The sequence below is a fragment of the Plasmodium gaboni genome, chromosome 8, assembly GCF_001602025.1.
Source record: "Plasmodium gaboni strain SY75 chromosome 8, whole genome shotgun sequence".
Lineage (NCBI taxonomy): Eukaryota > Apicomplexa > Aconoidasida > Haemosporida > Plasmodiidae > Plasmodium > Plasmodium gaboni.
The window spans coordinates 904314-931802 of record NC_031488.1 but is presented as its reverse complement, the minus strand read 5'-3'; the positions used below and the strand labels follow the sequence as shown (position 1 = coordinate 931802).

At 21.0% G+C, this 27489-nt stretch overlaps 1 protein-coding gene across 1 annotated transcript; it reads left to right on the top strand.

Annotated features, from left to right (window-relative positions):
* Positions 1-1940: 1940 nt before the first annotated feature.
* On the top strand, positions 1941-27224 carry PGSY75_0826100 (putative E3 ubiquitin-protein ligase; the record flags this gene model as incomplete). The annotated part of the gene is made up of 1 exon (XM_018785383.1): positions 1941-27224. The coding sequence occupies one exon, from the start codon at positions 1941-1943 to the stop codon at positions 27222-27224; it is 25284 nt and encodes an 8427-aa protein (XP_018642350.1).
* Between the last annotated feature and the right edge of the window lie 265 nt (positions 27225-27489).

Genomic DNA, 27489 nt, shown 5'->3' with positions numbered 1-27489 from the left:
TTTTTTATTTTTTTTATTTCCAAGATATATTTTATTACAAAAATTGCTGCACTCTTTTTTTCTTTCTTTATAGTTAATATTATGTTTTCAATATGTTCTACATATATTAATAAATATCTACATGTATGATACCCTTAAGTTATAAAAAAAAAATAAAATAAAATAATAAAAAAATATATATATAAAAATATACACAGTTACGAAACAGGAAAATTTTTTTTTTTTTTTTTTTTTTTTTATATAAATATATTTTTTCTTTTCATTTTTAATTCTGTTCTATTAATTATATTAAAATAAATGAAAAAAAATATAAGAACTTCAATATTTTTAAGAATATTTACTTCTTATAGTATTTTTTTTTTTTTTTCTTAATTTCATAATATTATTATATGCGTAAAAAAATATTAAAGTATAAATATCCATATATTTTTATAGTATTCGATTATATGTACGTGATATTTTTTTATGTAAGTATATATATTATATATATATATTATATATTTATGTATGTATTTATGTATGTAGTAATATAATCTGTATGTGATAATAATTATATATAAAACATATATAAACATAATTTTTTTATATATGTGAGAAAAAATATATATATATTATATAATATATGAAACGATGTATTTTTTTTTTTTTTTTTTTTTTTTCATATAATTCTCACGACGTATAAACTTTATCAATTAAAGGAAGTAGAAGAATCTTTTTATTATTTATATATATTAATATACCCCAATCCTTCATATATTAATATTTATATTTTATAATATAATGTGAAAATATTTTATTTTTATATATATTAAAAAAACAAAAAAGAATATATTTTATATATAATTATATATATATATAATATATGAATTATATATATAATTGTTTAAAAATAGTATAAGAAATGTTATTCTTTATTTAATATATTTATTTTTATATTCATTCTTTTTTATATTTATAAAAATAATGTATGAAAAATAAATATATATTTACCATATTATACATAAAATTATTACCCTTCACATCTTAATATATATTATATATATATATATATATTTTTTTTTTTACATTATTTTATATATATATATATATATATATATATATATATTTATGTATTATTTATTATATACATTATAATAATACTGATATATATAATTTAAAATTTTACATATAAATAAGAATCTAATATTCTTATAACTGATCTACATAATTATGTGTTTTTTTTTTTTTTTTTTCCTTATTATTTATTTAAATATGAATTGAAAAATGAAGTTTGTATTTTTCTTATTATATATTTCGTTCTTTTATATAATAAAGGATTAATATATATTATTATATATATTTATCATATATATATTTATGTTATTTATATATATATATATATAATATATATATTTATATAACCTTTTTGTTATTTGAAGAGAAACTATATATGCTTGAAGATTATATAAGTATTTATTATTTTATTTTTTAATTTTTTGCCCATAAAATTTTTAAGAACATATATATGTTCTTTTATTATTTATAATTAGGAGAATATATAATTATATATATATATATATATATATGTAAGGATAGAAAATTTTATACCTTAGAAATTCATTTTATTTTATATTTTATTTAGTATTGAGTTAATTACATATTATGAGAAGAAAATATATAGATATGTATTCATGAACTTTTATATAAGTGTCGTATTAAATATATGAATATTTTTGATAATTAGAAGAAATATAGATATTTGTGTTTTTTATTTTTTTATATAAGAGGAAGATATATTGTTAATTATATATATATATATATATATATATGTATATGTAATTATTAAAATTTTATTATATATTTATAATTAATTATCATTTTGTTTTGATAGTACCTAATTTTTCCCTTTAATATAATATATTTTAGTTTATCTTCTTAATCGTCAATATTATGAGTACAAGATGAAAATACCTATACCCAAAGATGATAATTTCATATTAATGTTAGATAAATTAAGTCAGGAAGAGAAGTTTTTTATTCACATATTATCAACATGTGAAGATAAACATTTGTTAGGTCATTTATTTTCATTCGTTGATTGGGTATGGTTAAAATCAGATTTATTAGCATGGGCTCCAGTATTGAATAGATTTGATGACTTATTGAAGAAATATATAATACACAATAAATTAATAATGCAAAAAAAAAGTAACAATAATGGTGATAATGAGAACAGTGATAATATAATAATGAGTGATCGAATACAGAGGATAACGGGATATACCTTGGAATATAATTACAACAATTATAATGATAATAATAATAATAATAATAATGATAATAATAATAATAATAATAATAATAACAATAATAATAATAACAATAATAATAATAATAATAATAATAATAATAATAATATTAACCTTTCGTGTCAGTCACCTTGTGAAAATGGACAAGAAGCATTTATACCTTCTGATTTATTAGTCGAAGAAATATTAAGGTTTACTTATAATATACTAGACAATTGCTTAAATAAAACAAAATATAATTCAATTGAACATTTAATATTACTTTTATGGAGTTTTAATCCGAAATTATCTATTTTATGTGCTGAAATATTAAATATATATTATTTATTTATAAAGAAAACTAAAAAAAATGAAAATAAAATTAATGAAATCGTGAATTTTGTAGGATCTATTATTAATATTCCCATACCAGATCATTTACATCCCTATATAAATAATGATATAGGTAGAATTAATGATAATAATTATATATCTGGTTTAGTTTTATATTATTTACATGACAAAAAAAATGAGCAGTATATGAAGAATATATATAACAAAGTAGAAAATAAATATTTCTTAGATTTAATTGATAATAATATTGATCTACAAAAAATTAATATTAATAATATAAATATATCATTTACATCTTTATTTCCAACAAATATAAAATATAATGAAACACAAAATATATTAAATAATGCTTTTGATTATATTATGAAAAACTATAATATTCCTGAACAGTATATATATGATTTAAGGCATAAATTAAGAATATATATTGGTTTAATATGTCCTAAATATCGAAGGAAATTATTTAATTTAAGATATTTAATTTTATCAGGTTCTTTATCTATTACTTCTATAGTGTCACCTCAAATTGTAACTAATAACAGTATATTTTTAGAAGAATTATTATACTTTTTAAAATATCATAAATTTGTACATTTTAATACATTACGTATTATTTTTGATTTATTAATTACATCTATTGAATCACATTTATATTATAAGGTCGTTTCGGATGTATTAGGTTTACGATTACATAGTGGTTTATTCATTAGTATATTTAAATATTATTTAAATTATTTCTTATCTCCATTTACCTTACAAAAGGATATATGTCCACTATATGTTATGAATGAAAGTGAAAGAGAAGTCTATAGTATAAATGATATAAATGAATATTATATAAGAAAAAGTAATACTAATATTAAAACTTCATTATATCCTAAGGAAACTACTGGTCATGCATTTATGAACAACGACAATTCAAATAACAATACTCATAATAACTTAAATAATAACAATATTATAAATAGTAATAATAATTTAAATTATTATACATTATCAGATAATGACATTTTAATGAGCATTTTTAGAGATTCTATTCCACCACATATGTTGAATACGAATAATACGGAAATCAATTCTTTAGTTCAAGCATCTCAACATATAAATAATAATATCAATTATTTTTATCCAGTAAATAGATCTGTTAGTCCATCACAAGAACAATATTTTACACCACGAGCTTATGCTCAGGAAGAAAATCATAATAATTTAAATTTTAATTATAATGGTAGCAATGTAATGAATCAATCTAACATAATGAATGAACAAAATGTCTTCTCGTCAGTTCCATTGGAGACATTAGGAACTGTTGAATCGAATCAAATGCAGAATTTAGTTTCTTCAAATATGTTAAATTCTAATGGAACATCTATTGATATTAATACTTTAAATATGAACGTACGATCAAGTGATGGTTCATCCCTCAACAACATCAACAACAGTAATAGTAATATTAATAGTAACAATAATAATAATAGTAATAACAGTTCTATTTTTACTTTTGGAAGTGTTAATAATCAAGGGGAAAGTGTGAGCGCGATTGATAATATGAACATATTTGATTATATAAATAATACTCCCAACATGATTAATGACAATCATTTGAATATTTTGGATTATATACGTCATAGTCAATCAAATAATAATAATAACAACAACAACAATAATAATAATAATAATAATCAGCAAAGTGAAAGTAATATCGAAAAAGATGAAATAAAATATGAGAATTATATCAGTGAAGAAACAATTATTAATAATATAAAGAATTGTAAGAAGAGTGGTGAAAATGAATTTCTTAAAGTTACTAAATCATATTTTAAACAATTCCGTAAAAAGAAAAAACAAATTTCCATGATGTTACAATTATTAACTTTATATCATACATGTATTATGGAACCATGTCCTATATTAACAATAGCTCAACAAAACACTTTAAAATTTTTCCCATTATTTTTATTAGATAGTTCTACACATAATTTGCCAATTGTACATTTGTTATTAAGAATAATGGAAACGTTATTAGACTTCACTCCAAATTTTTATTTCACAGTTAAAGATGAAGAAGAGTTATATAAAATATTATTATCACGTTTTCAATATGAATTTTTTATGATGTCTGATAGTTTTTATCATTTGAACAGAAAAGATTATTTAAGATATTATTTTGAACCAATTAATTATGAACGTTATGATAAAGAATTTATAGAAAGTAATGAGCAGAAAGAAATATATATAAAAAGGAAGCGTGAAGAATATTTTAATATTTTAAATCATATGCAAAATGTTGGTAATGTTAAAAATATCAATAATAGTGATAATGTTATGAATGTTTCTGTTAATATGTCTGGTAGTATAGTCCCTAATAAAAATAATCAGATAAATAATTCAGCAGATGCTAGTGTAAAAAATGTTATATATAATAATAACAACAAAAACAATAATAATAATAATAACAATAATAATAATAATAATAATAATAATAATAACAATAATAATAATAATAATATTGATAAAAGTACAGTCGATGATAATATTTGGAATGTTGAATGTTATGATGATAAGAGCATGTTTTCTATAAAAGATAAATCACTAAAAAAACTTTTTGAAACATACAATGTAAATATAGAAGTAACGGATGAACTGTTATTAAATAGATTTAATTTCTGGATGAAATTATATATATATCAAGAAAGAATGAAAATAATAAAAATGATTATTAAAGCATTAAATTTAGCTCTTAAAGGTTATTCACCAACAGATACTTTATTAGATATATTTACAAATAATTATATATCAGTAAAAATTATTAAATATATATTAAGATTTCCACATAAATTTGGATTATGTTTATATGGATATATATTAGGTTTTATATATGAACATATATATGAAGATCCAACTATATTATCAACATTATTAAAAGAAGGAATATTACATATTATGTTAAATGGTATTGTTGAACAAAATCTAAAAGATGAAACGGTCTTAATATATGTACCATCTTTACTATCACTGATGTTTATTCATAGTATTGGAAAATCAACTATGAAGAAAATTAATTATACACCAATATATAACCTTTTTCATTTTGTTATACAAAGAGATTATTTTTTTTTTGATAGATTTGGTGATATTGCAGTATCTGTTGGAAATATAATTAATGAATTAGAAAATTATGGTTTTGTTATGAAAGATTTTTTAATATTCCATATAAAATTATTAAAAAATGTATTATTAAAAGGTCTAAAATTAGGATATTGGAAATGTATAGATTATAATTATATTGAAAAATATGTAGAGAATTCAGTAAAACAATTACAAGATATGCAATTAAAAGATTTAAATTTAAATAGATATAAATATAGAAAAGATAAATTCTTGTTAGATAGATTATCCATTTTGTGTAGATTTATTTTATCATATATGAAAACATCATGGATTAAAAATTTTATACAATTGAATGGTTTAAAAATTTTAATGAACTTTACAAATCTACCTTGTTTCCCACCAAATTATATACACATTTTTGAGTATCATCCAATATATAGTCTTATTATGAAAATTTATTTATATGCTTCATTTAAAAACTTATATAACCAATTTCTTTATCCCTTATATAATTTTACAAATTTTATTATGTATACTCAGTATCTCAATTTTATATTAAAACATAAACTTATATTCGATTTAGGTACAAATATAATAATAATAAAAAAAGCTGAACTTAGAAATATATTAAAAATGGAAACAAATACAAATAATAATAAATATAAGAGTAAGTCTTGTAATAGTATTCATAATAATAATGAATCAGAATATATATATAAAGATCTATATAATTATAAAAGTAGTTACAAATACAATGTGGATAATAATAAATATTTTAAGAAAGGTAATTCTTGTGGACCATATATAGATCGTAATAAATTGCTATTAACTAATATTACTCATTTATTTAATATTTTATATTTTTTAATATCAGCATATACAGATGCTAAAGGATTATATGGAAATGAAGAAAAGTTATATGATTCTCCTGAAATATCCAATAGAAAAATTTTAGAAATTTTTTCAGACGTTTTAATTTCTATAGAAAGTGTTTTTGATTTTTTCTTTACACTTTATTTTTATCAAACAAGTGATTTAAATAATACTATTGTTCTACCATTAAAAGATAAAATATGTATACATGAACATGTAAAAAGAACAATTAGAAATAATCAAAATAAATCAGATTATCTCTTATATAATTTATTTGGTTGTAGTCGTTCATTATATTGTTATTCTGTTAATAATCATTTATATGATATCACTAATGAACATAAAAAAATACATTTTTTATGTGATGAAGATAATGATGCAAACGATTATAAATTTATTGATAATTTAAAAAAAATTGACAATGATGATAAGGTATATAAAGCCATATATAAATATACCTTTTCTCATGTTATATCAGAATTTACTAAATATCAAAATAAAAATTTTAAAACACCATCTGATATAGCAAATTATAGAAAAACGGAGAAATCTAAATTTAAGAGATATTTTTCGAATTCAGAGGAATCTATAAAACGATCACTAAGGAAGAGCAATTCAACAAAGCCGATTGTTCGTAGCAATATCAAACATTCAAGTAAACATGTGGACACCATTACAAATAATGTCAGCAATAATAATAATAATAATAATCTTTATTATAATATACAACGCAATATTTTATGTAACACACATGATTCACATAATGTTGTAGATTTTTCTAAATTATACAATATATACAAGGACAAATCCAGAGAATATAAAAATAAATTAAATTATACAGATAACAAATATAACAAAGCAGATAGATGCGATTACAATGATTATTATATAGATGATAAAAATATTCATATGCACACAAGTTATCCATATGAATCCAAGTATGTTATGTGTGAAAGTTTAAAATCTTTGCTAGTTGTTATTAAAAAATTTTTTATTATGATTAATTTAGCTTGTCATACTAGGCAGCTAAAAATGAAGACAAGCCCTAATTACATATTTTATAACGTTATGCAACAGAAACATATTTTATGTATAATTAGGTGTATAACAAAATGTATGATGAATGTACCTGTTGTTAGTAAACCTATACAAGAAAATACTTACTTAGAAGGAAATAATATTTATCATATTTTATCAGATCATATAACACAAGACAAAATTAATTATTTAAATAAATTAAATGATAAAAAATATAAAAGTAATATGCACACTTCAAAAAATGTATGTAAAAATTATATAAGAAGAATGTCACGAGATATGCAAGATAACAATTTAATAAAAAATGAAAGTGTCAATAATGTCTCAACAAATAATGTTTCCTGTGATATGAGTCATTATAACATGATGGATCAAAATAAAAATAGTTCCATTGATCATATGAGTAATAATATTAATGTTAATAATTATATATATCAAACAGAATGTAAGAAAGGAGACAAGTATTTTAATTTATACGATTATTCATATACGCCCTATATGAATTATAATGTAGAAAATATAGAAAGTGGATATCCGGAGACATTTTATATGGAAGATATATTATTTAAAAGATATAATTTCAATTTTTCAAATATAAGTGTAATAACAAATAAGCAAATATATCATAATAAATATTCTAATAAAGAATATTGTGCTAATAAGAGTATGAGTCATGTTGAAGAAGAAGCATACGAAGTATCTTTAATGGATTCTATAAATAATTTCAACAACAACGTAAACGTTGACAATAACAACAATAATAATAATAATAATAATAATATTGACAAATGTGTTGATAGTTTAAGTGGAGAATTTAATCACATAAATAATTTTAGTAAATATAATAAAACATATCTGTGTAGTAATACAGGAAATATTAATGGATTAGAAAACATAAATCTTAACAATTTAATAAATATTTTAAATAATAAAAACAAAACATTAAATGAAAATAATTGTAATAATAAAAATTATGAAGATAAAGAAAAGAACGGATTAAAAAAGAACAAATTAAATGAGAAAAAAATGGAACAAGTTTCTATTCATATACAAGATTATACACCAATAAAAACTATAAAATATATTTCAGAAATAATTAATATATTACATAAATTATTATCTGATAATAAGTTAGAATTTGTGAGTTATTTTTATTTTCTAGATTTACTATACAAAGTAGGAACATTTGATTTTATATTTAATATGTTTAATTATGTTATGAGTGTATATATTTCATTATTATCATTATATTATAAGAAAAAAAAGGAAAATAAACAAAATTGTAGTTCCAAATTTACTAGTTATATACCAATACATATTAGTAGAAATTATACATGTACTAATACATATTTTGTAAGATATATAATTAGACTTATGTTATATTATGCAGATACTGATGTTAATACAATAAAAACTTATTTACAAATAACAGTTAAATCAATAAATACATTTTTAGATTTTTTTATAAGTTTAATAAATATAGGGAAATTTAATATGATTCTATTCTGTTCGAAAATGTTACATCCCTTAACAAAAATACATGAACATTTTGAGGGACAACGTGTTGATCCAAATGTAAATAAAAAAGAAAATGATGGAGATAAAAATATGAATACAGATTCATGTAGTAAACAAACAAATTCGGCAATTAAAGTAAAAGAAAATAATAATAATAATAATAATAATAATGATATATCTAATGGGTGTATATCCATACAAAACAATACTAATCCAAATTGTGAAAAAATTAATATGAATTCTGGATTTTCAAATATTTTAAATACACAAAACTTGAATAATACCAATGAATCATTAAACTTTGATAATAAAATAAATGTTGATCAAAATAATTATTGTACATTTGAAAAGGATAATATCAATAATATAAATGAAGTAAAAGATTGTAACACAGAAAGTAGTACTTTTTCTTATAATAATAACTTTTTATTTTCTTTAGATTATTTTGATATACTTAATACTATAAGATCAGTAAAATGTGATATATCAAATAATATATTTATGTGGTTAACATATATTAATAGTACAAGTGTAAAAATTGGTAATTTAGGAAGAAATAATATATACATAAATTTTAGTAATAATATTATTTATAACTTTTTAAAAATCATTTTGAAATTTATTCATCATTCAACTGAAATAGAACCAAAACTCAACGAATTATGGATGAAGGAAAAAAATAAGGAAAAAAAAAATATAGCTAATAAAGATAAAGAAAAAGATGCTTTTAATTATCCAAATGTTAATATATTAGAAGAATGGGGATTAATGGGATTTGATGAAAAAACTATTTATGATTGCCTGAACTATTCAGGTACAACTGATTTAGATTGCACATTGAATTATTTAGATAAGGCTAAAGAAAAAGAATATTTCTCAAATATGAGTATAGATAAAACTATGTCAGAAAAAAAAAAAATTAAGGATAATATGAAATCATCCTATTCAGAGTTTGATGGAAATAGTAGTGATACTTTTTCTAATTCTAGTAATAAAAAAAATGATGATATAGTAATTAGGCGTAACATCATGCAATGTCGTGGTTATAATAGTAACTTGAATGATATGACTTCCCACGAAACATTAAATACGAATGGTGTAGCACCTAATATTATTAATAATAATAGTAATAATAATAATATTAATAATAGTAATAGTAATAGTAATACATTTGATAATTTGTGTAATAATAATATCTATCATTGTAATAACAAAGTGGATGAAGAAAAAGATGAAGATATATTTTATAAAGATGAAAAATACATTTTAGAAAAATTTCCATTCATGTTTGATTTACTCAAAGAAGCACAGGATAATTCAATACATGCACGTGTTTATTATTATGATAATATTATGAATCCTAATAATAAAAGAGATATGATATTTTATATACAATATTATTTGAAATCATTAAGAAAAAATATATTTAATTCTTATGAAAAAAAGAATTATATAAAAACTTTTTGGAATGAAGAAAAATATCTTTTATTAAAACAATATATATATAAATATATTTTTAATATGCTTATAAATATTATGCTTACTATTCCATATAATGAATTATCATTTATGAACTTATATCTTAGTTTTCTAGTTATAGATATTGATAAAAAAACAGTTAAATTGTTTTTAGATCAATATAAAAAAACTATACATGATAAAAATAGTAATAAAAGTAGAATATTTAATCATCAAGATGTAAAAATAATTATATTATATTATTTTATAGAAAATATTTCTAAAAAAATTAAAACATTGAAAAATGATGAAGGTATACCTTATGAACCTTTCTATCATTGTCATCATATGTTTATGAATTTACATAAAAAAAAAAATAAGGGACTTAAAAATTCAGATTCGAATATAAAACAGGATAAAAAAAAAGATAATAAAAATATTATACGAAATAAATTACCAGATGCAGGAAATATACAAAATATATATAATTCTAATCACCCCAATACATCATCAAATAATAATATAGGTAATAATATAATTACTGCAACATCCCCAAGTATTACACTCAATATTAATACAAGACCAAATGATACTAATGTTAATATATTTAATAATAATAATAATATTATATCTGTTAATGAAATAAATCCTTCCACAAATATACATGTAAATAATAATAATAATAATAATATAAATAATTTAAGTATTGTCGATACAAATAATAATATGCGTAATATAAATCATCTAAATAATAATCGAAATAGAGCAAGTAATGCTATAGGAAATAATATTTTATTAAATTACCCATTAAATAATTTGGATAATAGTTATCATAGTGATGATAATCCATTGAACTATTATCAAGGTAATAATACAAACCTATTGGATGAGAAAAATGAAAATAAAAATAATAAAGATTATCAAGATAAAAAGATATTAACTAATTCTCCTGATGCCATAAATAATGATTTAAATGATGAAAACAATTGTATATATGGAACAAAATATGCAAAAGGAGATATTGATGTTATTTATGAATCACAAAAAGATATGGAAATTTATTCATACCATTTTTGTTTATATATGTTATTTTTTACATTATATAATGTACTTCATAAATATAATATAGCAAAGAATTTAATTTTAAATATGGATAGAAATATACTCGATTATTGTATTTTCTTTATACAAAAATTTAATATTTCATATATAAAATGTATAGAAAATAATGTTAACTATTTTTTAGCACTTGATAAAAATGTAAGAAAAATAGATAATGATGAAGAACATAATAACCAAAAAATGAAGGAACAACATGATGTAGAGCAACGTCGATCTGTATTTTTAAATGATGTGTCATCATGTAATGTGAGTAATGCTGAAAATGTGGATATGAGTTTAAATGAACAAGAACTATTATCAAAGAAAAATCAAGAAAAAAATAAAAGAAAAAGAAAATATAATAAATTATTATCTCAAAGTAAAGGAAATACAAATTATATGGATCCATCTGTTTCTAGTTTAGAGAGTGCTGATAAAATTATGGTATCATCATCTCTGGAAATAGATGGTAATATTAATACTAACAAAATGGTGCACAATAATAATAATGAGCACAATTATATTGGTTGTTGTAATAATTATATGAATGAAGCCTCTTTTAATCTTAATAATGATGCAAATAATATATATAAAATTCATATGAATAATAATATTAATAAAAATTTAAATAACACAAATTATGATAATCACATAATAACAAGTACCAGCAATGTAATATCTGATAATGAAATGAAAAAGGAAAAAATAAATATAATGTATAACAAAGGTTTAGTTATAAATAAAAATTTAGAAACTCATAATATGCTTATTCCATATTGGAATTTAGCAGATGTAGATAGTTCAGTATCTATGACAAAAACTCAAACAAATAATAATTTAATGGTAGAGAATGAAGAAAATAAATATATTTCCTTATACTCAAAACCTCCATGTTTTTATGCACCTTTGTTTATGTGCTTATATAAAATTATTATTAATTATTCCTTATACAATTTTAATGATAAGAATAAGAAAACAATTAAAAAGACTAAAGAAGAAAAGTACAATGAAGATAAAAATATGTTTTTAAATAATTTGAAAATGGAACATTATAGTATGTTAAATAAAAATAATAGTCACATGAATAAATCAGAAAAGGTAGTATTTAATACAAATGAAAGACGAACTAGTGTAACTCTGGGTACAAGTAATTATAATTTACCTAATAATATTAAATTACCTCAAACACATATGGAAAATGTAAGATATGTATCAACAGAAAAGCAGCATAATATTATAAAAATATGTATTGATACATTATATTTTTTCAAAGGATATAATTCACATTTATGTTTAAGTATATTAAGAATTATTGAATATTTGACTACTACATATAATAATGTGGTTTTTTTTATAACCTATTCTCCTCCAAATATTTATAAAAATTTTAAGAAAGTTTTTCAAATAGAAGAACAAATGCGACAAATGAATAAAACAAAGAATCTAAATAAATATGATGATAATAAAAACAGTTTAGAAAAGTCTTATCCAAATAATAATGTAATAATGAATGCATCAAAAAATATGTCCAAGGAAGAACTAATAAATAATAACAACATAAATGTCAAGAAAGAAATTCATAAAAATAATAATAATGACAATCATAATAATAACAATTTTAATGATCCTGCATTTTATTCACTTGATGGTTTCAAGGGAGAAAATTCCATTTTTTATGAACAAAAATTATCTTATTTTGATTTAAATGATTTAATATTAAATAATATGAGTAGAAATAGTTTAGGTATATTATTAACCATGTCAAAACAAGTTAAGTTTAAAGATATGCTAATAATATTAATAAGTATATTACTTCAGTGCTTTACAGATAATTATGTTATAGCTAATAGAATGGAATCTAATTTAAAATCCTATTTTGCATCTCATGGTATACCTGTTAAGTGTTTTATGAAAAAGGATGATTTACAAGTAATTGAAAACGCTAAATTCTCCAATGCTTTAGGTGTATCATTAAGTGAATTAAATCAAGCATTATATCCATTCATATTTAAAAACCCACAAATTTATGAGGACATATTAAGTTGTTTATGTTTTTTCCCTAATTTAAAATATGTTAAGAAAAGTGAAACAAACGATTTAGAGAAATTTGGTATTAATACGAATGTCGATGATACATACAAATTTTTAGAAGAAAAAAAAAAAAAAGTTGATCCTATGATCCAAGTAAATACAGATAAAAAGAAAGGTTCAAATTTTAAATTGAACACAAATGGTAATATGAATTTTGATATGAATATAGAATATAATAATATAAACAATTTTAGTAATAATATGAATTTGGAAGATTTTACTAAAATAGATTTATTAAACAATGAAACAGAAAAAATAAAAGAAACAAATAAAAATCATGAAAATATGAATGGAATATATAATAATAATAATAATATATCAAATAATAATTATTACTTAAATACTTTACCAATACCAGAACATATAAAATCAATTTATATGTTATCTGAAGTAGCTTTTAGTCCAAGATGTTTAAGAAAATATCATGTCAAAAATAATTTTTATAATTTTTATATTCTAGCAACATTATTAGATTTTCTGAATTTGTTTACTATTATACAGAGTAAAACTCGACTAGCTAAATTAAATGGAAAAGAAGAAAAACAGAAATTTAATAAAACATTAATGGAAATATATGGTACTGATGCAGATTTTGATAATGAATTAGAATATAAAGTTATGTATCCTTTTGCTTTAACAGCTGATAATATGTTATTTATAATAAACTTACTTTTAAAAACTTATAAACATTTAATAGTATATCTAATTAAAATACCTGCTTCTTTTAATCAGAAAATTATCAAATCATTCTTCCAAAAAGAATATGATATATATCAATTCAGAGGAAGTATGTTATATGTAGATAATTCATCTTTTCCATATAATGATATAACAATTAGTAAAGAAAGTAGATTAAGTAATATCTCATCGATTTCAAATTATAGTATAACTAGTAAGAATAAAAATAATACAGATATAAATGTACATAATAATACAAATGATGATTCAGCAATTTATTTATTAACAAAAAATAATAATGAAAATAATAAAAATCAATATCCAATTATGGATTTATCTAATGTTTTATATAAATTAATTCGTTGTGATTCTATTAATACACATACATATAAACAAATATCAGAATATTATTTACAAAATTATATGCAATATTATTCTCTATTTGATTTATCAAATTTCACTTTTAGAAGTTGTTTATTCCCATTTATATATGAAAAGAAATATATAACTGATATTCATAATATGGATTTGATAGATTATGTTTCTAATATTAATAATTCAAATAATATTGTGTTTACGCCATTTCTAATATTCTTATTCAAGAGAATATTACCACAATTTATTTGTCTCAATTATCCTTCCTTACGTAGCCCATACTCTTTAAATACATTTAAAAAACACTATCCTAATATGGAAAAATATTATGCCTTAAGAAATAATGAAAATAAAAATTTGACATATCTAAGACATATACTTAATTTTATTCAATTAATTTTTGATATACATAATGCGAATTATGATGTACATAAAAAGGTTGTATTAGAAATAATGCACTTGCTTAAAATTTATTCCAACTTTCAAAAGAAAAAAGATAATGTAAACAAAAATATTAAAGACAATGATCATGTATTTTCTAATGTTATGGATATTTTCACATATGCAGTAAGTTCCCTATTATATAAACTCGTGAATGAAGAACAGAATATTAAAGTTGAAAAGCCTTCTATTGTAGAAGATGATCAATCTATAAATAAGAAGAAAAATATATCCGAACAATATCAACTACATCAAAAAGAGAAGAGTAAAAAAAATAAAAAAAATGACGATAGTGATAATAGTGACGAAGACAAGTTTATGTGTAACAATCGTGATAACGATAATAATAATAATAATAATAATAATGATCATAATAATAACAACAATAATAATAATCACCACAATAATAATAATAATAATAATCACAACAATAATAATAATAATCACAACAATAATAATAATAATAATCACAACAATAATAATAATAATAATCACAACAATAATAATAACCACAATAATAATAATAATCACAACAACAATAATAATAACAACAATAATAATAATAATAATCACCACAATAATAATAATAATAATAACCACAACAATAATAATAATAATAATCACCACAATAATAATAATAATAACCACAACAATAATAATAACCACAACAACAATAATAATAACCACAACAACAATAATAATAACCACAACAATAATAATAATAACCACAACAACAATAATAATGAAGATGGGGACGGAGATAATGAAGATAAAAAAAATGATAACAACAAAACATTTTATTATAACAGAGAACAACTTATAATGTTTCGAAACTCTTTATGTAATTTATTAAATAAATTAGATTATTCTAAAGAAGATTTTGCAAATGTAGCCACTTCCATAATTAGATGTCTATCCGTTTTAACATCTGCACCTGTCATGGGATATCCTATAAAAACGAAGAATAATAAATTATTTATGATAAAACTAAATAAACTTAATGAAAAGAAAAATACAAAAATAAAAAAAATAAAAAGGAACAAAAGAAGAAAAAATGTTTCTTATGTTACCTTTTTAAACCCATCATATGTCCGATTTAGATCGGATTCAAGTAATAATGATTCTGAATGCTCAGATATTCCATATTCAGATGATTCGGATATCTCATATGAAGAACACTTTATTTTTGATAATGGTGAAAGTGATGAAGAGGATGATGATATTCGTTATGAATACGAAGAAGAAATGGATGATGATTATATGGAAGAGGAAGAAATAGTAAATCAGGAAGACGGTGAGGAAGAAGAAGAAGAAGAAGATGACGAAGAGGAAGAAGATGACGAAGTAGTGGACGGAGAAGACGACGAAGAAGCACAAGATGAAGAAAATGACGATGAGGAAGGAAATAATGAAAACGAGACCTTATTTAATGATGAGTATTATAATCAAACAGATAATGATAATGATAACATTAATAATAGTAATAATAATTTATTAAATGATGAGGCAAATGACTATATGTCTAATGATGATGAGGAAAATGATGTAGAAAGGGATGACGAAGATGTTGAAGTAGATGATGACGAAGATGTTGAAGTAGATGATGACGAAGAAGTTGAAGTAGATGAAGATGAAGAAGAAGGAGAAGAAATGGATGATGATATGGAAAATGAAGATGATATAGAAGAAGATGATGAAGATGATATAGATGATGACGATGAAGATGAAGTAGACGATGAAGTAGATGATGAAGAAGTTTTAGATGATGAATATGATGAAATTGATATTGAAGATGAGGATGCTGCCGAAAGAAATAGTAATGAAGAAAATAATAATAATAGAAATGTACATGTACATGCTTATTTGGTTCAAGATAGAAATGAAATTGATGAAGACCAGATATATGATAATTCGAACGATTTATTACTTCCTCATGAAATAGATGAAAATGAGGAAATTTTATCGAACATGGATGATAATAATAATAACATTGTATCAAGATTGGATTTGGTTTCGGATAGTAGTAATGATATGGATGAACAAAATGTTCATCGAATTAGAGAAATAGATGAAACAGAAGACGATGAAGAAGATGATGATGGAGAAGATGACGATGAAGATGACGATGAAGATGATGATGACGAAGATGAAGATGATGATGATGACGAAGATGATGATGATGACGAAGATGATGGAGAGGATGATGAAGAAGATGATGATGAAGAAGATGATGAAGAAGATGATGAAGAAGATGAAGGAGAAGAAGAATATGAAGATGTAGAAGAAGAAGATGCAGATGAAGAAGAACTTCATATAAATAATAGTACATATAATGTTAATCAAAATGTAGATAATATTAGATCTAATAATAATAATACAGATTTAATAGATAACGAACTAAATGTAAATAATTCTTTATTAAATTGTAATGAAAATCAGCATGAAATATTAGATATCTTATTAGAAGAAGACGGAGCATATAATATTAATGATGATATAGATGAATATAATGATGATTATGTAGACGAAGTGGATAATAATAATAATATCAATAATAATAATAACAATAATAATATCAATAATAATAATAACAATAATAATAATGCAAGTAATAATAACCGTTTTAGTAATATTGTTAATGTACAGACCCAAATTGTAAACAATAATCAAATGAGAAATAGAATGAATGCAACAAATGATATAGAACATATTAATAATTTACAAGAAAATATCAATACAAATAATATGAATTCAGTTTCTCAATATAATATTAATGGTAATATTTCAAATATATCTAATAATACATGTACAGATCATAAATATTCTTCAAACGAAAGAGATGCTTTAGAAAATAATGTAAATAATAGTGACCTTGTTCATACTGAAAATAGTGCACATGATCATCCTATAAATTCCTCATTATTAGATAATAATAAAAATAAAAATATTTCAAACAATATCAGTTTGATACATAATAATACAATAGAAACGAAAAATAATATTCTTCCTAACACTTTAGCAAGTAACATTCAGAATAATGTAGATATACAAAATAATTTATGTAATAATGTAAATGCAAATAATTGTTCTAATAATATATATGAGAATACTCAAACCAAAAGTGAGAAAAAAGGTACAATTAAAAATAACATCAATTTAGAGAATAACGAAGAAAATAAGAATGAAAATATTAATAAAAATAATAAAATAAAGAATGAACAAATTAATAATACTAATGTTAATAATATGAATAATATTGAAAATGATATTAATGATAATATAAAAGTTGATAAAAACAATATTAAAAATAATGATTCATATCATGTCAAAGATAAAACCATGTTAGAATCATCAGAAAGTACAACAAATGTTAGAAATGTAGATGAAAATAATATAAGCATTATTGATTTATATTATCATTTTTATGGTTCTAATAATAGGGATATAAATACATTATTAAATGAAAATAATAGTATCTTATATTTGAATGAAACGGGACAAATAAACTCGACACAAATAAAAGAAAGCAACAATAAAATTAATAATAATAGTAATAGTAATAATAGTAATAGTAATAATACAAATGCTGATAATAAAGATTCTAAAAAAACAGATATATCAAATAATGCAAATAATGCTGAAGAAGTACCAGTAGTATCAAATAATAACAACACTGAAAGTGTAGAAGAATTTAATAATATAACCAATCTTAATATAGAAAATTTAATGGATCAACTATATTCAACTTTATTAAGTACAGATATAAGAGCAAATGATCTTTTAAACAATGAAATTATATCATTGGAAAATAGAGCTAATCGTGTACGAAGAAATAATAATTTTAATAATATTATAGAAGAGAACAGTTATAATATTATAGGTGATAATATAACAGAAAACCGTAATTTATATGATAATCGTTTTAATAGAAATAATAGTGTTCCATATATTCATAGAAATGTAGAAAGATTAAATAATTTCCCTCCATTACCAACATCAAGCAATAATACAAACATTAGAGCAAGTTGGAACAATAGAAATATAAATCGTCCTAATAGCATAACAAATAATACCCTGAACAATATAACAAGTAGTATTAGAAATAATAATTTGAGAAACATATTTAGCAATATAAGAAATAATAATAATGAAAATGTTTTAAATACACATAGAGCTATTAATATTGTTCCATCTATTATAAGAAATGGTATAGTTCAAAATTTATCAGCAATGCAACAAAATAACAATGATTCAAATAATAATAATAGTAATAATTTACCCACCAACCAAGTTACAAATAATACAAACGAAAGAACAAACGAAAATAATCATATTAATAATAATAATAATATATCACAAAGTGAAGTTACGAACAATGAGCAAAGACAAGTTGCAGAATCAAATAAAGATAAAAATCAAATAAACGATAAAGGTACTAAAATTGAGAAAACAGATATGTTAACTAAAAAATATAACAAAAATCAAGCGCAATTTAATATGGTTGATGCTATTATTGATAATGACAAAGTATTAAAGAGTGCTATTTGTAATATGATGTATAATAGATTATGCAAAACTATACCTAAGGTTCATATTAAATTACCTTTAGAAAATTTAATTGAAGAGAAAAAAAGAATTATTCAAACCTTGAAAAAACAAAAGGAACAAGAACAACTACAAGAAAATATAAAAGAAAACGATAATAAAAAGTCCAATAATGAAGATCAAAATGACTCAGAGGATGTAAACAAAAACAAAGATGATCAATATAAAAAAGATAAAAAGGAAAACAAGGACAAAAAATTATCTCGTTGTACTGCTACTACAAATGATAAACAACAAAACATCAATGAAGAAAATGACATAATTGAGTCCAATGAAAATGATAATATAACAAATGTACAAATAAATTCCAATAATGAACTAGAAAATACTCAATTGAATAATAATAATAATAATACAAATAATGGATTTAACCCTAACGAAGGTGATAATGATAGTGATAGTGATGATTATAATGATAACAGTGATAATAATGATAATAATGATAATAGTGATAATAATGATAATAATGATAATAGTGATAATAATGATAATAATAATGATAATAATAATGATAATAATAATGATAATAATAATGATAATAATAATAATAATAATATTGATGAAGAAAATGAAGAAGATTATAAAAATATTAATTATGACGAATTATTTGATAATATTTTAAATATTGAATCACTTCTTATAATTTGCTGTTCCTTAGGAATAAGTGAATCCCAATTTTTGGAACTCTTAAATGTTGATAGATCATTTCTTTTAGAATTACCATCAAATTTAATTGATGAACTTATAATTCAAAATTTAAAAAATATTACCTTAACAGCTATTAATGAAAAGGCACAGGATAATATAAAAAACAAGAAAATAATATCAATTAAAATGTATAAGAATTATCTGAAATATCAAGAATATAAAAAAGCCCAAGAAAATAATGCATCGAATGAAAACAATACAAATGACCTATCAAATAACACAACAGGTAATAATATAACAAATGATAACAATAATAATAATAGTAATAATAATAATAATAATAATAATAATTTGACAAGTGCTAATACTACGACGAATAATTCTATTACAGAAAATAATGAACGACGTACTAATGAAAATGCAAGTGCAATAGAAAATCTTGATAATAGTACAAATATTCAAAATAATACGAATGATGAAAAGGGACAAAATATTCATATATATAATAGTATAAAAAAAAGCTATTTAGAAGCTTTACCATCAAGTATTAGATCCGAAATTAAAAAAAGAATTATAGGAAATAGAACTGAAAGAACTGATGTACAAGATGAAACTAATATTTCTTTTATAGATTCCTTAACACCTGAATTAAGAAGAGATGTGTTATCGACAGCTAGTATAAGATTTATAAGAACATTAACTGAAGACATGATAGAAGAAGCTAGAAACCTAAGATTAGTTATATTAAATAATCGTAATAATACTCTAAATGCAAATAATAGAAATAGACAAAATATTTCAAATAATGATGGAGCAAATACTACAAGTACAAATAACAGAAGTGTAAGTGATAGAAATACACAAAATGTGAATAATACAAACAATACAAATAATACAAGCAGTGTAAGTAATACGAATAATATAAATAATACAAGCAGTGTAAATAATACAAATAATATAAATAATGCGAACAGCACAAATAATACTAACAATGTGAATAATAATAGCAATATAAATAATGTAAGTAGTACAAATAATATGAGCAATACAAATAATGTAAGCAATACAGACAATGTAAGTAATACAAATAACATAAACAATAATAATAATAATAATAATAGTGGTAGTACTAGTAGTAGTAATAATAACAGCAGTAGTAGCAGCAGCAATATAAACGGTTCCAATGTAGCAAATTTAATTAACAATATAAGAAATAATATTCAAGTTAGAATTAGTAATCGTGCTTTGAGAAGTGTATCAAATAATTTAAATAATAATAATCTTAACCATAATAATATTAATATTATAAGTAATATAAACAATATTAATAGTATTAATAATATGAATATTATTAACAATAATAATATGATTGTGAACAATTTTAATAGAAGTAATAGAAATAGTAATAGACTGGTTTTTACTGGAGGTAATCGAAACAGTCTTAATAATAGACGTCGTTTGAATTTACCTCTAAGAAATTCTCTTTCAAATATGCAGAGAAATAATTTTATTAGAATTACATATAATGAAAATAATGCTCCAGTTATTATGATAAACACAGGTCATGAAAATTATGACAGTTTAACAGTTACTCGTTTTATTGATAATATTATGGGTATTAGAACAAATGATTCACTGGCATCTGGTTTGCCTTTAGGAGATAGTAATAATAGTAGTAATTATAATAGTAACAACAACAATAATAATAATAATAACAATAATAATAATAATAATAACAATAATAATAGTAATAGTAACAATAATAATAATAATAGTAACAATAATAATAATAATAGTGAACAATCGAGATTATTAATTAGTAACCAAAATAGAAATGCACATCATAATAATAATGTGGATCATAATTATCATGTTATGAATGATGACAAATATTTAGAAAAAGAAGATGATATGTTATTGAGTAAATATTTAAAAAATTTATTTCCCTCTTTGAATAGATTTAATGCTGATAATTCAAAAACTTCATCATTATATGTATGTGTAGAAGAACCAGTTTCGTTTCAAGCTTTAATTGATATATGTAGATTATTATTTTTAAAGAAAGAAATTAATAAAAAAATAATGTTTACATTATTTTGTAATTTAACTTGTTCATATCAAAAAACAAAGATATATACACTACAATTATTTATGAACATTTTATGGTGTGCATCAGCTGATTTACACGCAAAAAAAAATAATCCATCAGTGGTATATTTAAATTCTATAAATTTCCCTCCAAAAATGTTATATTATAATATGAATAAGAAAAATTATGGTTTATTTTCAGATAATTATTTTATTACTGCATCTATATCAGCAGAAAGGGTTCTAGAACAAGTACAGTCATTACTCATTACCGTACCTCATATTTCTTCATTCTTTTGCACATTTTTAATACACCCATCTTATTTTATGCCGAACTGTTTAGATGAAAACATGGTAACTAAAAAAGATGATGGAGGCGAACTTAATATTAATAAGGATCATAATAATTTAATGGATGTTCCATATTATGAGGATAAAATGATAAAGAATGAAAGGACTAATGGAGAGAAGAAAAATAATGAAATAAGAAATTATCAAAATAAAGGAGTTGTAGAAGAAGAAAAAGAATATGATGATGAAGCTGTCATTTTAGAATATGAATTAAAAAGAAAAAGACCAAAGATGGATGAAAAAAAAAAGAACAAAAATGAAATATCAGATATATATAAAAATAATACTAACATTAATGATAATATGAGCCCACAAGTAGATATATCTAAATATGAATATCCTATAAATATCTTATTCAAACTATTAAATTCATCATTATATTTAACCTCTAAAAAATTAATGAGTCATTTATTATCTGTTATTTATAATTTATTAATTAATTGCGCCAAAGAAAATCATAATTATGCAAATTTTACAAGATGGGTATATGCAGAAAATTTAGAAGAAATAATAAGTATGGAAAATAAAAATAATGAAGACGAGTTAACAAATGATGATGATAATAATAATAATAATAATAAAATATCAAATGATAAGAATAGTACAATTGTTGAAAAAAATGTTGGCTCTACAAATAAAGAAAATACAAATAAAAATAAAGATACAAAACAAAAACAAAATAAAGAAAAAGAAAATTTCCTTTCTTCAACTAAAATTGATAAAGAATTATTATTAAATATAAAACGTTTAAAACCAATAGATGAAGATATAGATAAAAAGGATTTAATTTCTAAACCATATTATTTATTAGAAGTTATATCAAAAGATTCATTACGTAATTTATGTAAATTAATATGTAATTACAAAACGAACTTTTTATGGATTAATAATATGAATAATACATCAAATAATAATAATAATGTAAGTAATAATTTAGAACAAGTACATAAACAAGATATATCATCACTAATACAAATTATGGTTATGTTTTTTTCTCATTATAAATTAAAAGATATAATTATGAGATCTTTTAAACGTCATGCTCATGTATTAATAAAAAGAATTATTTATGATTTAAAAAAAATTGTTCGTTCAATTCACAATAAAACATTCAATATATATTCTGTTGATCATTCTGATAGTTTAGAACAAAAATTAATTGCCTTCTATAGAGTTATTACTATACTATTTAATGCACCCACAATATTAGATGGTCTAACAAATAAAAGTGATACGATTAATTTAAATAATACGAATAATAATACATCAAACGTCGAAAGTGTAAATATACCTGTTCAACAAAATGATCATATTAATAATAATGAGCTAAATATAAATAGTAATATATCCAATACAAATGAATGTAATACTACTATAATGAACAATGTAACGAATAATATTGAACATAATATATCATGTGATATAAATGAAAACGAAACAAATAATAAGATGAACCTTGTAAAAAATAATGATATCAACAATGAAACAATTAAAAATGATAATGAGAAACATATTAATAAAACAACAATCGATGGAGAAACCAAATTTGATATATGCGCAGATTTTTTTCTCTCAATTAATATTGATTTATTATGGGAAGAATTTAATAAAACCATGCAAGTTATTAATAATTCATTGATTGATAAAAATTATAAATTTAAAGATAGCTATTATTATAAAGATTTAACCACAACTAAAGATGAATATAAGAAACAAAATAGTAATGATAAATTACAAACGAGTTATGTACATAAAACGAATGAAAAAGAAGATAATAGTAGTAATAACAATTTAGTTGATACACAAGACAAAAACAGAGTTACCTTATTTAATACAGATACTTCATCTAACGAATCTTCAGAGCATGGTGATATATATTCAAATGATAGATTATCAAGTAATATACAAAGCGAAGAAATATTAACAAATATAGAAAATGAAAATAACGATGAAAAGAAAAAAGAAAATGATGATGAACCACCTCCAACCATTTTAAATTATCTCTTACCATTAATGGAAGCTTATTTATTTATTGAAGAAGTTATATTAGTATCACAATATAAATTAAGAAAATTTAAAGATTTAGAAAAAAAAGTAGCCAATTTAAATGTAGAAAGCATCAAAATTAATGAAAAGTTGGCATATGATGATAGCCCATTTTATATAAACATATATAATAAGAAGAAAATGATCAAGAAAAAGAATAAAAAATATAAAAGTACCAAAGATTTATTGGCTGAAATATTTGAGGATTCTCAAATCAATAGTAATTCAACTAATTTGAATAAAATTAAAAGAAAAATGTCTACAAATAATTTAGTTGAAAAAGAAGAGGAAGAAGAAGGTGATCAAATAAAACATAGCAAATATGACCAAACACAAAAAAACCAAAATGATTATACTGAAGATGATTCAATGAATAATAACGAAGTTGAAAATGAAAATGTAAATGAAAAAGATAGTGTTGAAGGACAAGACAAATTGGTAAAAAATAAATTGAAAAAGACAAAATTAAATGAGGACCAAACAAGTGGTAGTAAAAATAATATACAACAGTTAAACAAAAGAGAAGAAATGGCATGTGGTAATCATGATGGACAGGAAAAACAAAACAATAAAGAAAATAAAAATAAAAATAAAAATAAAAACAAAAATAATAATAATAATAATAATAATAATAAAAATGATAGAAATAACGAACAATTTTATTCCAATATCAATCATGACAATGTGGATGAAAATAATTCTAATAGTTTCAATAACAAAATATCAAACCATAAAGAAGTACAAGAATATCAAGATAGTGATACATATGATGATGATAATGATGCAGGTGTTGATCAATATAGTAGTTATCATAATGACGGAACCGATGACAAAGATGATGAAGAAGAAAGTGATAACGATGAATATATACAAATCAAATTAGAAGATAATGAAGGAACAATAAGCAGTCGACATAAAAAATTAATAAAATTTGTTTATATCAATAGGAGAGTTATTAATAGCTTAATAAAACAAACACCTATTTTATTACATCATAACTTCAAATCATTAATTAAGTTGACCTCTTCATGTATTAATTTTGAAAATAAAAGACATTATTTAAGAAAAAAATTAAAATATTTAAAATCAGGAATAAGAAGTGATCCAATACGTTTAAGTATAAGAAGAGAAAAAGTATTTACAGATTCATATTATCAATTAAGAAATAAATCTGGTAATGATTTAAAAGGAAAACTTGTAGTAACCTTTAAAAATGAAGAAGGAGTAGATGCAGGTGGATTAACAAGAGAATGGTATTCTATTTTAGCAAAAGAAATATTTAATCCTAATTATGCTTTGTTTTGTAGAGAAGGAAAGAAAAGTGAATTTAATCATCCTAATCCATTATCATATATAAATCCTGATCATTTACATTTCTTTAAATTTGTTGGAAAGTTTATAGCTAAAGCTATATATGATGGTCAAGTTATTGATGCATATTTTTGTAGATCATTTTATAAACATATGCTTGGTAGAAAAATCTTACCAGCAGATGCAGAATCAGTAGATCCTGAATTTTATAATAGTTTAATACAAATATCAGAATATAAATTAGAAGATTTAAATTTAGAAATTAATTTTAGTACAGAAATTGATGAATTTGGAAAAACAAAAGTTATAGATTTAATACCTAATGGAAGAAATATTCCAGTAACTGATGAAAATAAACATAAATATATTGAACTCTTATGTGAATTAAAAGTAACTAATAGTATAAAAGAACAGTTAGAAGCATTTATGGATGGATTTAAAGAATTAATCCAACCAAAACTAATATCTATTTTTGATGATAAAGAATTAGAACTACTTATTAGTGGTATACCAACAATTGATTTAAATGATTTAAAAAAAAATGTAGAATATCATAATTATACTCCTAATTCTATACAAATTATTTGGTTATGGGATGTATTACAAGAATTTGATGAAAATAAAAAAGCATCATTCTTACAATTTGTTACGGGTACAAGTAGAGTACCATTAGGAGGATTCAAAAATCTTATGGGTATGAGAGGAGCACAAAAAATGATTATTTATAAAGCATATGGAGAAGACCGTTTACCAACAGCACATACATGTTTTAATCAACTTGATTTACCAGAATATTCTTCAAAGGAATTATTAAAAAGTAAGTTAATAAGGGCTATCATGGAAGGAAAAGAAGGATTCGGTTTTATATAAGATAAAAATAAAAAAAAAAGCATATCTATTCTATGATAAATATTAATATATATATATATATATATATATATTTTTTACCATTTTATTATTTTTTTAATTTTTATTTTTACTCTTAAAAATTTACATCATTCTTTTTACAATCTATATATATTTCGTACTATTATTTTATTTTTTTTTAATATATATTAACATTACATATATTTAATTGCGTGAAGCAATTTTATTATTATTTTATAAATAACAATATAAAAAAAAAACGTTTAAA